Source organism: Rhea americana, unplaced genomic scaffold, assembly GCF_003343005.1.
Source record: "Rhea americana isolate MKP2758 unplaced genomic scaffold, rheAme1 scaffold_180, whole genome shotgun sequence".
Lineage (NCBI taxonomy): Eukaryota > Metazoa > Chordata > Aves > Rheiformes > Rheidae > Rhea > Rhea americana.
In genome coordinates this window covers 532,479-548,268 of record NW_028185928.1, presented here as the reverse complement: position 1 = coordinate 548,268, position 15,790 = coordinate 532,479, and the positions used below count along the sequence as shown (strand labels likewise).

The following is a 15,790-nucleotide window of genomic DNA, read 5'->3' as shown; positions in this document are numbered from 1 at the left end:
GCCAAGCAAAATAAGCAAGGTGAACTGAGATAAAGACATGACTAGGGAGCTGACATTGATCTTTAAAGTCTTCATATGTGGCACGAGTCATATTTTTTTCTTCTTGAACCCACAACTGTGTCCTAAAAGGGATTTTGTGTGACAGCCATTTTTCCATACCTAAGAAAAATGGCTCAATTTCTCATCCCAGTGATTTTTTAGTCAGATTCTTTTGTTGTGAATAGATAGTGGTATTTACATGAGAAATACTTCAGAATTCTGCCTGTACTGGAGCCCTTTTTGAGATACTAGCAAAACAAACTGCTCTGATACCCAGCTGAGCTGTGAAGGATCAGGGCARCAAATGGAAAGTGTCTTCTGAGAACATCTTAGCAATAGCTCTCTCCTTTTTTTTTTAATTGAGGAATATAAAACTCATGCTATCATAGAAGTTCTATTCCTGCAATTGCTGGGGTGAGATAGATAAAGAGCTGTGAGAGTCAGAAGTAGCTGTAAGGTGAGGGGACGTGGGATGCAGAAACATTCATGGCTTGTTTACCTTCCTGATTTATGCTGTAAGGACTTGAAGCAGCAGGGGATTATCAGAAGAATCACTGATTTCTATGAAATTTATGTTCTGTCCTGAAACTCAAACTTGGACAAATTCCAGTAGAAATCAGACAGGCTTAACTAAACCTGTGTAGYTTTATGGCAATATATTTATTTTCCCCTCTTCATCCTTTCACATACACTGTGGAGTTGAAAGAAGGTGGAAAAAAATCTAGAGAGGAATCCTGGTTTCCATATTTGTTTAAACTGGCTCACAAGCATGTTATCCTGCCATGATAATCTATGGGCCCTATGAGCATGGTGGTGATGCAGAATTGCTCAATTTTTGTGGCTCTCKTGCTCTTGATGCGCTGAGGCTTTCTGGACATGAGGATTACATCACTTGGTGTCAGCTTTCTGGCACTGTGGGGGAATTACCAGTTTTATGCAAGAGTTTCCCTATTAAAGTCATCCATCTTTGCTTGCCCCTGTCCTCCTCTTGAACAACTTCCAGACTTAAGCTATGGAGCTTTCTAAAGCTGATGCCTCTGCTGCAGTTTTTATCCTGTCTGTTCTTGAGGCCTGTGCCCTGGAAAGCTACATTGMRGCCGTCCATGAGCACAATGTCATCTTGTCACAGAACAGTGAAATACCTGTTTTGCCTGAGGATGCCTYCATGCTAATGGACAAAAATATGGATATTTTGGAAGCAGCCATCAAAGCAGCAACAAAACAGGTATTATGACCTAGTTAGAGACGTGCAGTTTGGTAAACACTGGTTATTCATAGGGGGGAAAATCCCTCCTGTTTTTTTTTTTTGGTATGTTTGTGTTAGAGTGCCCATATCATTGTGACTCCTGAGGGTGGCATTTATGGCTGGCYCTTCACAAGGGAAACAATATACCCTTATCTTGAGGATATCCCAGACCCACAGGTGGACTGGATTCCATGTACTGATCCTGAAAGATATTGCCTCTGCTGTGGAAGTGGGAGTGGGCTGATGKGAATGAGATCTCCATTTAGAAATGGTTATGGATAATTTAAAATGTGAAACGAGGACAAGTTAGATACCATGTACTTGTCATAAATAGCTTCAAACAACTTCATTCACCTTTTTTTCTTTACAGTTTTTTCTCATCGTAATCCTTTTGATTTTAGTTAGTATTCTCAAAAAGGTCAAGATTTATTTGAAAGAAAAATATTAAATGCAGAAATTACATTTCTGTAATATATTCCATGCATGCTGTAGGACACGTTTAAGATATAGGAATATCTGTGAATACAAAAATAGCTGTTATTCAAAGGTATACTGCACAATTTTGGATTTATGTTTTTTAATCTGGACTCTAAATTAACAACAAGCRTGACATAATGACCTTTTCATTCTATAAAGATATTTCCATCAAATTAAGTAATGATATTGTTCAGCCCAGTTTTGTTGACATATCAGTATTATAAAGGAAAAGAAGCTTAAGTTTTATTTTCCTTAATAAATCACACTATTTTTTGAGTCTGCATTGTTTAGGTAATGATAACTAAAAGTAATGTAGAAGAAAGAAATGGTAAACTACCTTACTCTAGCAGCTGAATCCAGAACTGAAGCAGAATGTTGAATTAGCATATGTCAATATATCACTGATATTCTGTCCCATGACAGCAACAGAAGGGAGACCTGAAGGTGCGAAGATTTGCTTTCACCATGAGGTGATCCTCAGGAAAATAAAGATATGAAACAAAAGCAACTTCCCAGGCTTAAGTGTATTTCTATAGTCATTATTTAGCAAGCGTTACAGGACAGGTAAAAGTCATTGCCTTCAGAGAGCTTTATTCTTGCTATTTGAAATAGCAAGTAATTGCATCAAATTAATTGCAACTCAAAAAGCTGTGTATTTTTACTGCTTCTCGGTAGGAGGTGGCACATGAGATGAGAAAACTTTAATATTATAAACTCTTGATAATTAAATGCAAATCCCCTTCACTGTTATAAGCCAGATCCATGGATATTTGTGCTTGAATTTTGTTGCATGGTATGAATTTTCCTTTATAAAATGAAGCTAGAGCAAGTTCACAGAACTTTATGCTCAATTGCTTGTGGTTAAGTGAATATCAGTACTATATTCAATATTATCATCTGATATAAGTGGTCTAATTTCTTTCTGAATCTTCTTTTTTTYCCCCATTCCTTCCTTTCCACAAACAGTACAACCTTTTGTGACAGAGAAACAGTTTAATTATCCCAAGAAGCCAGAATTTGTGACTTTCAATATATCCTTCGAATACTTYGGCATTTTCACTTGTGCAGACATACTCTGCCATGACCCTGCTGTGGTCTTGACAAGCAGATTTCAGGTCGACACCATACTATTCCCAACAGCTTGGGGTAATACTCTCCCACTTCTGTCAGCTGTCCAGTTCCACTCAGCATGGGCTATGGGACTGGGTGTCAACTTTCTTTCAGCGAATACGCGCAGCTCCAGTTTGGATATGGCAGGTATTGTGATATTGGTCTAACTGATCTTGTTCTCATGGATAGTATTTTTATCTGTGTAATCTTGCTGACCTGAGCAGAAATAYCCATAAACTTTAAGCATGCATGCACATGCCAGCAAGATTAGGAAGGGAATCAAAATGTRGTTTGTATAAGAACTCAGAAATGTTTAAATTAATTAGAACACCTTTAATCCTGTGATTAAATGAGTAGTCCTGAAATGGAATGCATGTGATGCATTATCTTCTGAATCCTATCTTGATGTTTGTCAATGCTTTATTGATCCGTAGGCCAGTATTTTTTTTCTCCGCTAGGTGGCAAACAAGTGCTGAGAAATGTTCTCAATATGTCTTCTTGCAAACACTGCTTCTTAAATGGAGAGCTTATGTAAAATTTTCTTTGTAGGCTCTGTTTTCACTTTATATTTTTATAAAAAAAAATGYTAGAGTTCATGCTTAAGTTTAATGAGCATGTACTTACAGAAATGAGAGAAGCTCACTGAGTCCTAAATTTTGCCTTCCAAATGAAAGCAATTTTGGGACATGCCTATTGTTCTGAGGCATTGGTAATCTTAAGCATACAGCCATTATTCTTTGTGAATAGGTTTTACTCTTGGCTTTAAAGATGTATTTATGTGAACAGCTTGCACATATGTGTGACTTTGGTAATGTTTTTCCTTACATTTTTTTTTGATACGACAGTATTACCGTTCACTCTAATCAGAAATATTTTGTCAAAGAGACAAAAAATTTAATGAAGATTGAACTTCATGACTTAAAATATGTGTAACGGCATATAATTACTGCTCTGATCTTGTCACTTACAATATATCATAGTTTGGTCTACTTTCCACTAGCTGCAGAAAGCGTTAGATCGTAATTGTAGTCTGTGAAGGTTTAACTTTGTTATGAAAGAGTCTGGTCAGCATTAGAGTAAAATTTGGTGCTTTTTTAATTAGTAAAGACTACTTAATTGCACCTCACACTTGCTTTCATATTAAGAGTTTTTTGTTTTTATATTTTTGCAGGGAGTGGTATTTATGCCCCCGATGGTCCAAGAGCATATCATTATAATACAGAAATGGAAAATGGTCACTACTTGGTGACAGAACTGAGTTCACACCCACATCTGTGTCCCACTTATCCTGCTGCTGTTAACTGGAAATTGCATGCCAGCAGCATCAAACAGCTTCCATCAAGTGACCAGCACTTCAGTGGAGTTTTTTACCATGATATCTTTTCCTTCACTGAACTCACTGAACCTGAGGGAAATCCTGCCGTTTGCCAGAAGGACCTCTGTTGCCATTTGAGTTACAAGATGGCAGAAAAACAAAAAGATGACATTTATGTTTTAGGTGCTTTTGATGGGCTACATACCGTTGAAGAACAGTATTATTGGCAGGTAAAGGTTTTCTATTCTTATTTGGACAGAGGGAGAGCTGGAATACTCTCTTTTCATCCTCTTTGCATTTGTTCCATTTTTAACTGTGGTAGTTTATAAGGATAYTTATTTTTAGGCTCCCCACAAAGTATTTTTCTTCATGAATCATTTTGACTTTATTAAGCATATTGCTCCTTTTTTCTCTCTATGATACAAATTTTGAAAATCAAGACCTTGAGTTGATCCTGTGCTATAACACTTGAGGAAATTTCCATATTTGTGTATGAAAGGAGAGAGACCTTAGAGTTCTTACTGTCTCAATAGGCTCTTGTCACAACAGAGAGCTAGTTTTTGCTATGGATGTTAYCACAGTGCTAATGAAATGCTCCAGCTGGTAGTAGTTTAATAAAATGAAGAAATTATATATAGACATAACCTTTGTATTCACACATATTTATTCTTTATTTTTTATATAATGCTTTTTCTAATRTATTAAACCGTTATGTCTTCTCTTTATATCTTCACAGTATTCCCAATAAGAGTAGGCAAATATTTATGACTTAGTTTTATTTAGAAAACAGAGAAAGCTGAAGTARCTTACCTAGGTCACAAACTGTTCAACTTCCCTGACTAAATGCATATGCATTATTCATGTGTGCATACATAAATGCATGTGTACACACAGACGGTGATTTGCTGTGATGCTGGTGAAGAACTGTCTTATTTCAAGTGCCAAGAACATCCACGGATCCCTTTAGTCTAAATAAATGAGTAGATGTATCGGATTGTTCCTTCATCATGAGAGCTTTTCTTCCTATCAAGCRCAGCTCTTGATTGTTAAAAGCTTAGAGGTAAACTGCTTTTTGTATCCTCTCCCCCACAGATAWGCACACTGCTRAAGTGTAAAAGCACAGACCCGAAAAGCTGTGGGCAGCCCGTGGAGACTGCACAGACCAGGTTTGACATGTTCTCCCTGAGTGGCACGTTTGGCACTARCTATGTCTTTCCAGGAGTCCTGTACAGCGGGGTTCAGCTGGCYCCTGGGGAATTTGAGGTAATGTCACACCCTTCCAGGTTGTCAGACTTGCAACACAAATGGCCAAAAAGCCACTACAAGACACAGGACCAACTTGGAAACTGTCAGTGCCCTCTATTTCAGTAATTGGCTTGAGTTCCAGGTAGCTTTATTTCTGCTTAGTTTTGCATTCCCAAAGTGTTGTTCACCACGTCTGAGTAGGCCAGTATAGTCACTCCGTTTCCCTCATTCCTTTCACCCATTCTAAATGATTGGAGTACTTACAGACTAAAGGCAAAATCCCCTATCAATACCTACTTCCCCAAAAATCTAGAATGAAATTTTGCTCAAGAGAGAAGTCTAGTTTTTCTCAGACATTATGGTAGCTCTGTCTGAGTAAGAGACTTGACTGTGCTTTGCTTTGTCTTTTTTTCAAGATGTTGCTTAGCTRTGTCAAGAATAGTAAAAATAATACATTGTGTCTGTCATGCAATAATCCGGCTTTGTTGATGTTCGTGTTTGTTTTACTTTTCCATAATTAGGTGCTAACTGATGGACGTCGGATAAGCCAGACTCGTACATCTAGAGCAGTTTTGAGYGTAAGACTCTTTGGAAGGTGGTATGAAAAGGACCCACCACACACAGAACAAGCTTCACCGTAATTCATTGTAGATCCTTTAAGATCTCACCTGTTTATTCCTGTGATTCTGAAGAATCATAATGTTAATGTTAATGCCMATAATTATAATGACATTCTATAGCTCAAGTTGTGCTGTCTATTAATATTATCATTGCACATTGATTTGTTGGCTTGATTCTGCAACATAAATAATTTTTTTTTTGCAATACAGAGCTGGACAGTTCTGGAACTCTGTTCAGCCCTGTCTCTAAATATACCCTTTTTTAAATCAGAGATGAGTAGAAACACTGAAGCCAAATGGGTAAACTTTTAAAATTATCACTTAGAAATAGAAAGGAAGCCTCAAAACACTGTTGCTTCAAAGCTAGATATTCAGCTCAGCACATGTTGCTRTAATATTTTTCTGGGTTGTGCCCTAAATTACAGTTTGAGAAGCCTGCTTTTTCTGGCCACAGTTTTAAGGTGTGGAAAATGACCTTTCCACAAAACTAAGTGAAAACTGTGCCATCTTTTTTGAGCAGTCAGGTGGGTCTCCCTAAAAAAGTTCTCAGAAATGAGCAACTTCGTAGTTGTCTGTCTCCCAGTGAAATGGTTGCTCATGCTGACGTGAAGGAAAGTCAAGACTTTGCAGGCAGATTTTAGGAAAAGCTGGCTAGTAGCTTGAATGCACTTGCAYGTGTGTGGGTACAGGCACTACACTGAAAGCGGAGTGTACTTTCCAGAAAACAGCAACAACAACAAAACAACAGAAAAGGAGGTGTGTTTGGGAGTAAATTATTCCGGTAGTATAGCTAAGATAACTATGTAGAGTTAAGTTGATTGTTTATTCTGAAGGTTCGTTTTGAAATAAAAACAAYATTCACATTTAATCTGACTAAAAAACATAAAAAAAAAAAAAACTTAGTGGACATAAAATACTTTGTATTTGAACAAAGTAAACAAAGTAAATGTTGTGAAAGTTAGATTTTAGCTTATAGAAGGATATTAAATTGTAACCCTGTGCTGCAGTCGCATAATAGAGGTAATGGAGAACACTCTTATTTTGTACAAATGAAAAGTACCCTGCTTCTACATTTTTGTCTAAATCCTAGTACACAATGTTCTGTCMTAGCTAAGCAACATAACCATGTGCTGTTGCTAAAAAGGGATGGCTCCTGCTCTCCCCACCCCTGAGTGCATACTCCCACTGCTTCTGGGCAGCGATTGCATGGTTGCAGGTGTGTYTCTTCACACAGGTTTTTCCAGAAAAGGATTAACCTTGCACAGGATCTCTCTCAGCACAACAAGCAGAACCACGATTGGAAGGTAGGCTGACTCCACAGCAAAGCTGTTTTAACATCAAATTACATTCTGTTTTGTGTAAGTAAGTTCTCAGAAAGCCCTCATCTTCAGACAGTAGCAGAGGGAGCACAAGGGTGGGACAGCAGTCGTGTGAAAGGTAGCAAAAGCTCTCGGATAAACTTCMCCATATGCTACCTATAGCCTATGCTGCTGTTGTTTCGTAAGGCAGATTTGTATTTTTAACCAGAGTTACTACCTTGGTGCTAGGTTACTTCCTCATTTGGCAGGCASTGGGTGGTAGTGCCTGTTGGCACAGAGGCAGCAGGATTGCCTCCACCCAGCTGAAACCTCCTTGTCCTGTGGGCAGTGCAGAGCAACGCTCTGTCCCCTRCAACTGTCGTTTTTTGCTCTCGATCAGTCACCTTCCTGGATTTACTGTTTCCTTAGCTGGTCCTAAACAAAAGGACATTCACTGCTTCCTCCAGGCTTGTGTCTGGTTGTGATTAATGTGACCCAAGCTGTATTTCAGCTGATGTGAAAATTGGAACTAATAAAATAAATTAATAAAAGGTTCCAAGCTATATTCCTTCAATTATCACCAAAATCTCTACTGAAGTCTTTTAAAGGTTCACATCTAYGGCTCCTGAATGAGTATGTTATATCTAGTAAAGTGTACAGATAGAGATGAACATTGTCAGATGCGCATTGATGTTCGTAGTGCTTGAAACCCTCAGTCGGCACTGCTCTTGCAGGGAGCTCTCTAGCTATTGCTTTCATGTGCAACACTTTTGAATTAGAAGAGAGCGCTYTACAAAGAGAGCCTGCTGCAAGCAGAAGGCATGTACCCTGTTCTGCTTCCTGCTATTCAGGAAAAGCCTTTACCAATGAGAACCCTACTGGTACTAGAGTGTCCTTTCCTGTGGAAAATATCATAGGAAAATGTATCTGTACTGAACTGAAGTAAGGAGTTAAAGGTGAAGACTTCTTCAATAAGCATTTTTTTTTTCCAGACGAGAGGAGCATAAGCTGAGGTACCAGCATCCCAGGGAGCCTGGGGAACAGCCCATCCTTCTGCTTCAGGTGAGTGGCAGCCAGGTAAGGAGGTACTTGGGAAGTGGCCAGGCTGGCAGCTTACCTGCCTGATTTCAGAGGAAAACATTCCCTCTAGATACATATCTTCTTGTGGAAGGCTGTTGRAAAGTAATCTATAACCAAAAAGACCCCTAAGCATTGACCTCCTCATATAGTCGGATGTCCTCAGATGATACTTAGAGCTGTTCTACAGTTTAGTTGCCCCTGTTGTATTGTCTTAGTGGGAATGAAGCCAAAGGGTAATTTTTTCTTCGGGGRTAAGATGATTTTGTGTAAGCACTGAAAGATGAAGCAGCTCAAAATGTAATCAAGTTCCTTTAAATTCTCTCTCTCTCTCTTTTTTATTATTACTCTTTAAGAGCTGGCTTAATGAACAATAAGGTTGAGTTTTGTGCCTTTTTTTAATCAGTTTTGGAACTTGTGGGAAGTATTTTGTTCTGTTTTAATCTTCAATCTGAAAACTAGTGGGATACAACTGTCCCTTGCTTTTATCAGTGGCACGTTAAGTGTATTTCATCTAAATATAGTGGGATAACGTAATGACTTTGSTCCAAAGAAACTCTGGGAACCAAGCTACAAACAATGACATGTAGCAAAGGAAACGAGGAGTGTAAAGACACTGGAATAAAGCAAATGGTTCTTTGGGCCCTCATTCTTGCTGTTCAGACTTTATAAAACACTTGCACCAGGGTTGACAAATCTGCCTTTTATCTGGGTATCAAAACTGATACAAAGTACACAGCAAAAATCTATCACAATGTCTATTTATAAAGAAAAAAAAGTGCAAAGTAAAAAAGTGTGTTGAAATCCGTAGCAGAAACAAACATAACAACAGAACTTGGACAACTCTTTCTAGTCACATGTTTGATAACCTATTTTTGTATTGGCGCAGCTACTCTTGGCACTGACAGCAGTTTTGTGACCGACTATTTAAGTTGCCAATTTTCAAGTATCTTGAGTTTCAGCAGTGTAATATGCTTTCTTGTCTGGCACCACAAATGTGGATTCCAAGATAATGCTTTAACAGATCAGCACTTTGTCCCTCCTTTCTTTAAGTTAAACTTTACCCTTTTACGTGTATGCTCCCTTTTAACCATTTCTCTGTGACTGTGAGCTTTTCTAGGGAGTACAAGGCACCAGCCATGCTCGCTTTCCAGCCTCTGGTACAGGGCATGGTTTTCACCCTCTCAGTGCTCCAGGCCGTTGCTTGGGACAGCTTCACCGCGGCTGTGTACGAGCACTCGGTGATCCTGCCAGCGCTCACCAGCAAGCCTCCCTCTCCCGACGATGCTTTGGCATTGATGAACAAAAATATGGACATCTTGGAAGGGGCCATCAAAGAAGCYGCCCAGCAGGTAGTAGATGCACTATTAGCGCTGTCAGTTTGTGTTTTCCCTTCTGCTGATTCTCCTGATTACCTGAGTACTGGTGAATTCTTAATGGAGCCTGTCCTGCCAGGGTGCCCACATCATTGTGACTCCTGAAGACGGCATTTATGGCTGGCKTTTCACCAGAGAATCCATCTACCCCTACCTGGAGGATATTCCTGATCCAGAGGTGAACTGGATTCCTTGCACTGATCCCAAAAGGTGAGTCCTTCTGCAGTGCTGTGTGTGGTTTCAAACTAGTGTCTCACAGAGAAGTGAGCTACTCTCAATAACTGTGTAAGAATTGCTGATTCTTCTGATATCAGGGTAAGTTTCAATAATAGTTGCRTAATATGATATTAAGGTAAGCTCTATGATAAAATATGTAGCATGTGCATGACCRATTGAAAAGGGAATCCTTTTGTTTTTTTTAATGTACATTCTGAATAAAACATTACAAAGAAAAATTCTGTAAACAATATACAGAATTTYGATTGCTAAATGTAGAGAAAACTTCCACTTTGCATTTAGAAAAGCTTTGTAGCCAGAATATAGCACTTCACATTATGCTTTCATTTTTTTCTCCTACACTATTTTGACTAGTGCTAATTGAAAATATTGTAACAAAAGGTTTTTATTATTTATTTATTTACTTATTGCTGGAAAATGCTATGTTCAAATAAAAACATACATACCATTTACGTGGAAAACCAGTTTATGAGCAGCTAGTAACTGAATGATGAGTTTGTTAGTCAAAGTCCAAATCTCTGTGTTATATAAACCCAGGAACTTCAAATCTTAGTTTTCCACAATCAAGATAAGATAAGATTATAATTACTGGAGTCTCTGTGCTCTGAAACAAGATCAATCATTCAAGGATCACGTTCCAGCAAGGACATGACAACCTGCAGTTGAGCACTGGACTTTATGTCCCTACTTTACAGAAAAAAAGTATTGGAGTCACAGAACCTCAGCTATGGTTGCCTGCCCTTTTCACATCTGCATGCTTGATAACGAGGTCTAAAGACCGTAGTATTATAAATGTGAGAACATTCCTCAATGGATTCGAGATGAAGATTAGCAGTATGGGATGAATGCTGGGAAAGGTGCACGTCTTGTGATTCTTAAAGTGAGACACAAGTAACATAAGTATCCACCACCTGTTATTGAATATGGTGTGTGTGGTGGCAGAATGTCTAAGCATATCTTTATTCCATTTTTTCATGTGTTTAGGTTTCAGGAAAGTAGATCTGTGTATTGCACTGCAAGAAGAGTGCTGTGTCTGGGGCTACCCTGCCTTGTGCATAGCAGTATGTTCACAGAGCGGGTTGGATGCATCCCGTGAGCCTCCCAAGGCATTTCCCTCTGGTTGCTGGTGGGAGGGCTCCTGTGCATGCCCCAAGCGCAGGAAGCATCTGCAGGAGTGCTGCAGCTGCTGCACCTCTCTGCCCATACTGCCTTGGGACAGGATCAGAGGTGCTGCCAGAGGGTCCTCTGCACTCTGTTTATTTGTCTCTTTTTCTTTTGTCTAAAACATGTTAGATTTGCTCCTGCTCCTGTGCAGGAACGACTCAGCTGCATCGCTAGGAACAACTCTATCTACGTGGTGGCAAACACTGGGGATAAGAAGTTGTGTAACTCCAGTGACCCCAGCTGCCCCAACGATGGTCGCTATCAGTACAATACTGATGTTGTCTTTGACTCAGAAGGGAAATTAGTAGCACGTTATCATAAGGTAAGAAATGGTTTTGGAAAGACAGGAGCTATTTTTCCACAGTTTCCAAAATGTCTTCTTTTTAAAAGYGAATTTAATGTCATTTATTTGTCCCATGGAGTTGCTTTTTTTTTCTTAGCTGTTGTTCATAACTTAAAAGAATATTTATTTTGTTGGGAGATACTGACTCTAAAGCTGTATATGCTGTGATGTTTCTAAACGAAAGCAGGCTGGAATGAAAAATGATTGCTCAGGTCCGATTTAGTGCCAGACATTTTTGGCTGAGTTCCTCAGTTTATTAACTACCTTTTACCCTTTTACTAGAAATTTTGCCGCCTGAGCAAGGGAGTAAAAACAAACAAACAAACAAACAAACAAACAAACTCTTTAGTTTTCTTAGCGTTGCCTGAGACTATTCCTTTGTATTCCAGAAATTTAAAATGTTTTCTGCTTCTCATCCTACAGGAAGAATCTAATTTAAGGCAGGCTGATCTCTTTGCTCCCTTGCTCTCTCACTTGCTCTCACTTTGCTCTCTCTCACCCTCTCATGTTTCATTTCAGCCCAATTTTTACTTAACAGGAATTAATTGGATATGCTGAGAGTAAAAGGAGATGACTGAATTGATACTTTCACTGGGTATGATTGCTTGCTTTTTTCAGTTTCAGGTACCTAACTGTAAGGTACATTGAGGTTGTTTGGGTTTAGTATACCAGATATCATGCTGATAAAGATGGTCTGAAGTTGGTTGTTTATTTAATGCACTTTGGATTCACTATTTTACCTACTTCTCCATGGATGATGCCAAGATATTTTTCTGTGCAAACTAGGTGAGGGGAAAACTGATAATTACTGAAGTGAAGTCCCCTTTGTACCAACTAGGCCCACACAGCTTGGAGCTGAGTTCCAAATTCAGGTTTGAAATATTGCCCCAACAAACACGAACCTGCTTTCTGGCWCGGTTACATATGTTTATTTTCTAAGCAACTTGTACAGTAAAAGGACTCTTTTAGTAAAGTCAAATCTTAAAGGAGAATAGAAGCTGGAAGAAAAATGTTGCACAGCATGAGAACATCTCATGCTTGTGTTTTTGCCGGCTGAGACTATCTGTCTCTTTCCCACCATCACAATATTTTTTCTTCTCTGTTTCAAAGTCTCTCTGTAATGGTGCACAATTCTTCCTGGTACTATGTGCTTCCAGTCCTTCCACACATCCCTACATCAAAGTCATCAGTTCTGTATCTCTCTTTTCTTTCTTTCTTTTGTGTTCCTCTTCCATTATAAYGTCTCTTGTCTTTTGGGTTGTCAGAGTTTTAAACTATGTGGGGAAATTGGAGAGGGTATTTTCATGGGAGTAGCAGGTGGCAAATCAAAGCCTACAAATCTACAGATAGCAAGCTGCTTTTTGTCTCGATGCTAGAGCAACATATATATCCCCATATTCACCTTTTGGGCCCTATAGTGATTACCCGATCTTAGCCTGACTTTCTACATATGAAAAAGACTTCAAAAACAGGTTAAAAAGCTTCTCTACTCATTCTGAATAGTCTTATTCAGTGGCACAAGGATATTACAGGAGTTATCTTTAACTGTTTTCTCTCTCTCTCTCTCTCCCCCCCCCCTTCTTTGTTTATTTTTTTCCTATTCTTCCCTATAGTATAACCTTTTTATGTCAGAAATTCAGTTTAATATCCCTAAAGAGCCAGAAACTGTCACTTTTGAGACACCCTTTGGGAAGTTTGGCATCTTCACTTGCTTTGACATACTTTTCCACGACCCTGCAGTGGTCCTGGTGAGGGATTTACAGGTGGACACCGTGCTGTTCCCAACTGCTTGGATGAATGTCTTGCCTTTTTTGACTGCTGTTGAGTTTCACTCTGCCTGGGCTATGGGCATGGGTGTCAATTTACTTTCAGCAAATACACACAACATCGGCTTGGCAATGACAGGTAATTAATTTTAACTCTCTGAAAAATCTTTATAAGCGTGAATCTCTATTCTCTGTTCTACAAGGTGCTTTTTGCAGAGGCTTATAATGCATTTATTTGGAAGGTGAAGACTTCAGTCACCAAATTTTAAACCTGAGAAGTGCTATCCCAACTCATGCTATATAAGGCACAGCAAAATTCACGATCTTGTCTTTTTTCCTCTCTAGCTTCTTAGGAACTTCCTTTCCCTATTTTACTGCCCCAAAGCAAGTAGAAAGTTAAGCTACTGCCTCTATCTGAGTAGAAACTTCTGAAGCTTATGCGTTATTCCCTGTTGCCTGTGATCCTACTATTAAATGCAGAATCATAAACATACTTGCAAATCCAATGCTCAGCTCCATTTATTCTGGCCAAACTCAAGATTTGTTTGTAGCTGCTTTTAACATAGTTGTGGGAAAATTGTTAAAAATAAATTTTCAGGCCTGTTGCAGAAATGCTGCTAATAATGTGGCATCTCTTAAGAGCATGATGCTATATTTTGCTAGAGCTTAGCTTATGGGATAATATATTTTAGCCAGGCAAGTATCTTTATTGTGTTCTGAAATCACCGTATTGCCTAGGCCTTCATCTTTGAAATGTCTAACAGTCTGCTGCTTGTTATCCGATATTATGTGATTGAGGGGCAGAGCTCTTCAGCAATGTAGTGTGTGATATATGTTCCCTTGTAAGTGCACTGATTCTCCCTCCCCCAATCATTTGGCATTGGTCAGGTGTGAATTCACCATGCAGGGAGAAGTTCTTAACTGGGCTAGAGCGCTGCTATATCCTTCCATGTCCATCAGGATAGGCCTGTGATAGTTGCATGTGTTATGTTTTGGACATTCCCAGCTAGTGGATGGTTCTGTTACATAAACAAACCCAGAATAGAGGCATTATTATGCCACTCTGTGTATGGGAGAAAAGAGAACTGGGGAGGCCATAAATAAACCTCTGTCTTTTGGCTACACTAAGCAGATCTCATGAGGAGATATAAATTGTATTCTTTGCCAAAGCATGATCGCTGTGAACTAAGGTTTTAAAGTTCCCCTTTGAGGACACTAGAATTTCTGCAATACTTACATTGCATGATGTAAGTATTGATGAGTACACTAGCAATGGAACAATTAAAAGGACARTATGAAATGTCTGATTCTTTTTGGACTCAAAATTGTGCTCTTTTCAGGAAGTGGTATTTATGCACCAGATGGAGCCAGAGCATATTATTACAATATGAAGACAGAGGATGGTCACCTCCTTGTTGCTGAACTCAGTTCACACCCTCGCCTTTCTCCTACCTACTGTCCTGCTGCCAACTGGAGCTTATATGCTTCAAGTGTCAAGAGATTCTTACCAAATAACTATGATTTCAGTGGGCTCATCTTCCATGACCGCTTCACTTTCACTGAGCTCACTAAGTCTGAAGGGAATCTCACAGTTTGCCAGAAGGACCTCTGCTGTCACTTGAGCTACAAGATGGCAGGGAAACAAGAAGATGAAGTTTATGTGTTAGGTGCCTTTGATGGACTTCATGTTGTTGAAGGACAATACTATCTGCAGGTAATGATTTATTTGGGAGACTATTATTTTAGGAAGCTTATTTTCTGGGAGAAACCTTCAGCTCCTGATCAGGTTGGGGAGGAAGGACTATGACTTTCTTCTTGTGTTCTGCAGCTCTGGAATCCTATTTGTCAACAAGGAGAAGTAGTTACTGAAATGCCCAAGTCTCTTTACCTTTAAATCCAGCATGCCTCCTTCCTCTCCCCTCCTAAAGATCTGAAAGGGTTATGGGTACGATTTTAGGGAGCAAAAGGGGTAAGTATTAGAGTGACATGCTGGTCCACAACTAACCAAGTTCCTGCATCCTAATTTTGCTGACAGTCGCACTATCTATACAGCTCTTATAGGAGCACACATACGTGAACAACAGCTGAATAACATCATGAGTCTCTCTGAATCATTCAGAGCAGTCATCGCTCACCCTTCTCATTCTCCATAACAAGAATGTGGCTGCTGATCCCAACTGAGCTGGCATGCTGTGGACCTTTCTCATGGTGCTGAGGGTGCTTATAAGACCCAGCATGTCTGTCTTTGACATTGAAATGTATGTAGACATCAATATTTACACAGAAATCACCTGATAAAGGAAACTTGGCATCTTGTTCTTCTTGTTCTGCATAAGTTCTGTTGCAGTGGAGTGGAGAGATCTCCTTTAAATTCCCAGAGTGCACTGTTTTTTTTTTTTTTTTGTTGTTGTTGTTTTTTTTTTTTTTCCCTCTTAGGCAGCCAAGGACTGGTACTCTGTGAGTATCTCTAAGTAAGG

General features: G+C 39.3%; 2 protein-coding genes across 3 annotated transcripts in view; both read left to right on the top strand.

Annotated features, from left to right (window-relative positions):
• Window positions 1-1,051: 1,051 nt before the first annotated feature.
• On the top strand, window positions 1,052-6,073 carry LOC146597579 (pantetheine hydrolase VNN2-like). Its single transcript, XM_085301892.1, has 6 exons — window positions 1,052-1,264; window positions 1,364-1,514; window positions 2,729-3,019; window positions 4,044-4,417; window positions 5,280-5,450; window positions 5,954-6,073. The coding sequence occupies exons 1-6, from the start codon at window positions 1,052-1,054 to the stop codon at window positions 6,071-6,073; spliced, it is 1,320 nt and encodes a 439-aa protein (XP_085158018.1).
• A 716-nt stretch (window positions 6,074-6,789) lies between these two features.
• LOC146597578 (pantetheinase-like) overlaps window positions 6,790-15,790 on the top strand; it is a 12,491-nt gene continuing 3,490 nt past the window's right edge. The window contains exons 1-8 of one of the 2 annotated variants that reach the window (XM_085301896.1): window positions 6,790-6,808; window positions 7,287-7,356; window positions 8,343-8,412; window positions 9,548-9,779; window positions 9,883-10,013; window positions 11,334-11,526; window positions 13,161-13,452; window positions 14,654-15,027. In XM_085301896.1, coding sequence (XP_085158022.1) covers window positions 9,567-9,779; window positions 9,883-10,013; window positions 11,334-11,526; window positions 13,161-13,452; window positions 14,654-15,027 — 1,203 coding nt within the window. In that variant the 5' untranslated portion in view covers window positions 6,790-6,808; window positions 7,287-7,356; window positions 8,343-8,412; window positions 9,548-9,566. Of the gene's footprint in view, window positions 6,809-7,250; window positions 7,357-8,342; window positions 8,413-9,547; window positions 9,780-9,882; window positions 10,014-11,333; window positions 11,527-13,160; window positions 13,453-14,653; window positions 15,028-15,790 lie in introns of those variants that run through there. The other variant, XM_085301895.1, reaches the window with a different exon arrangement.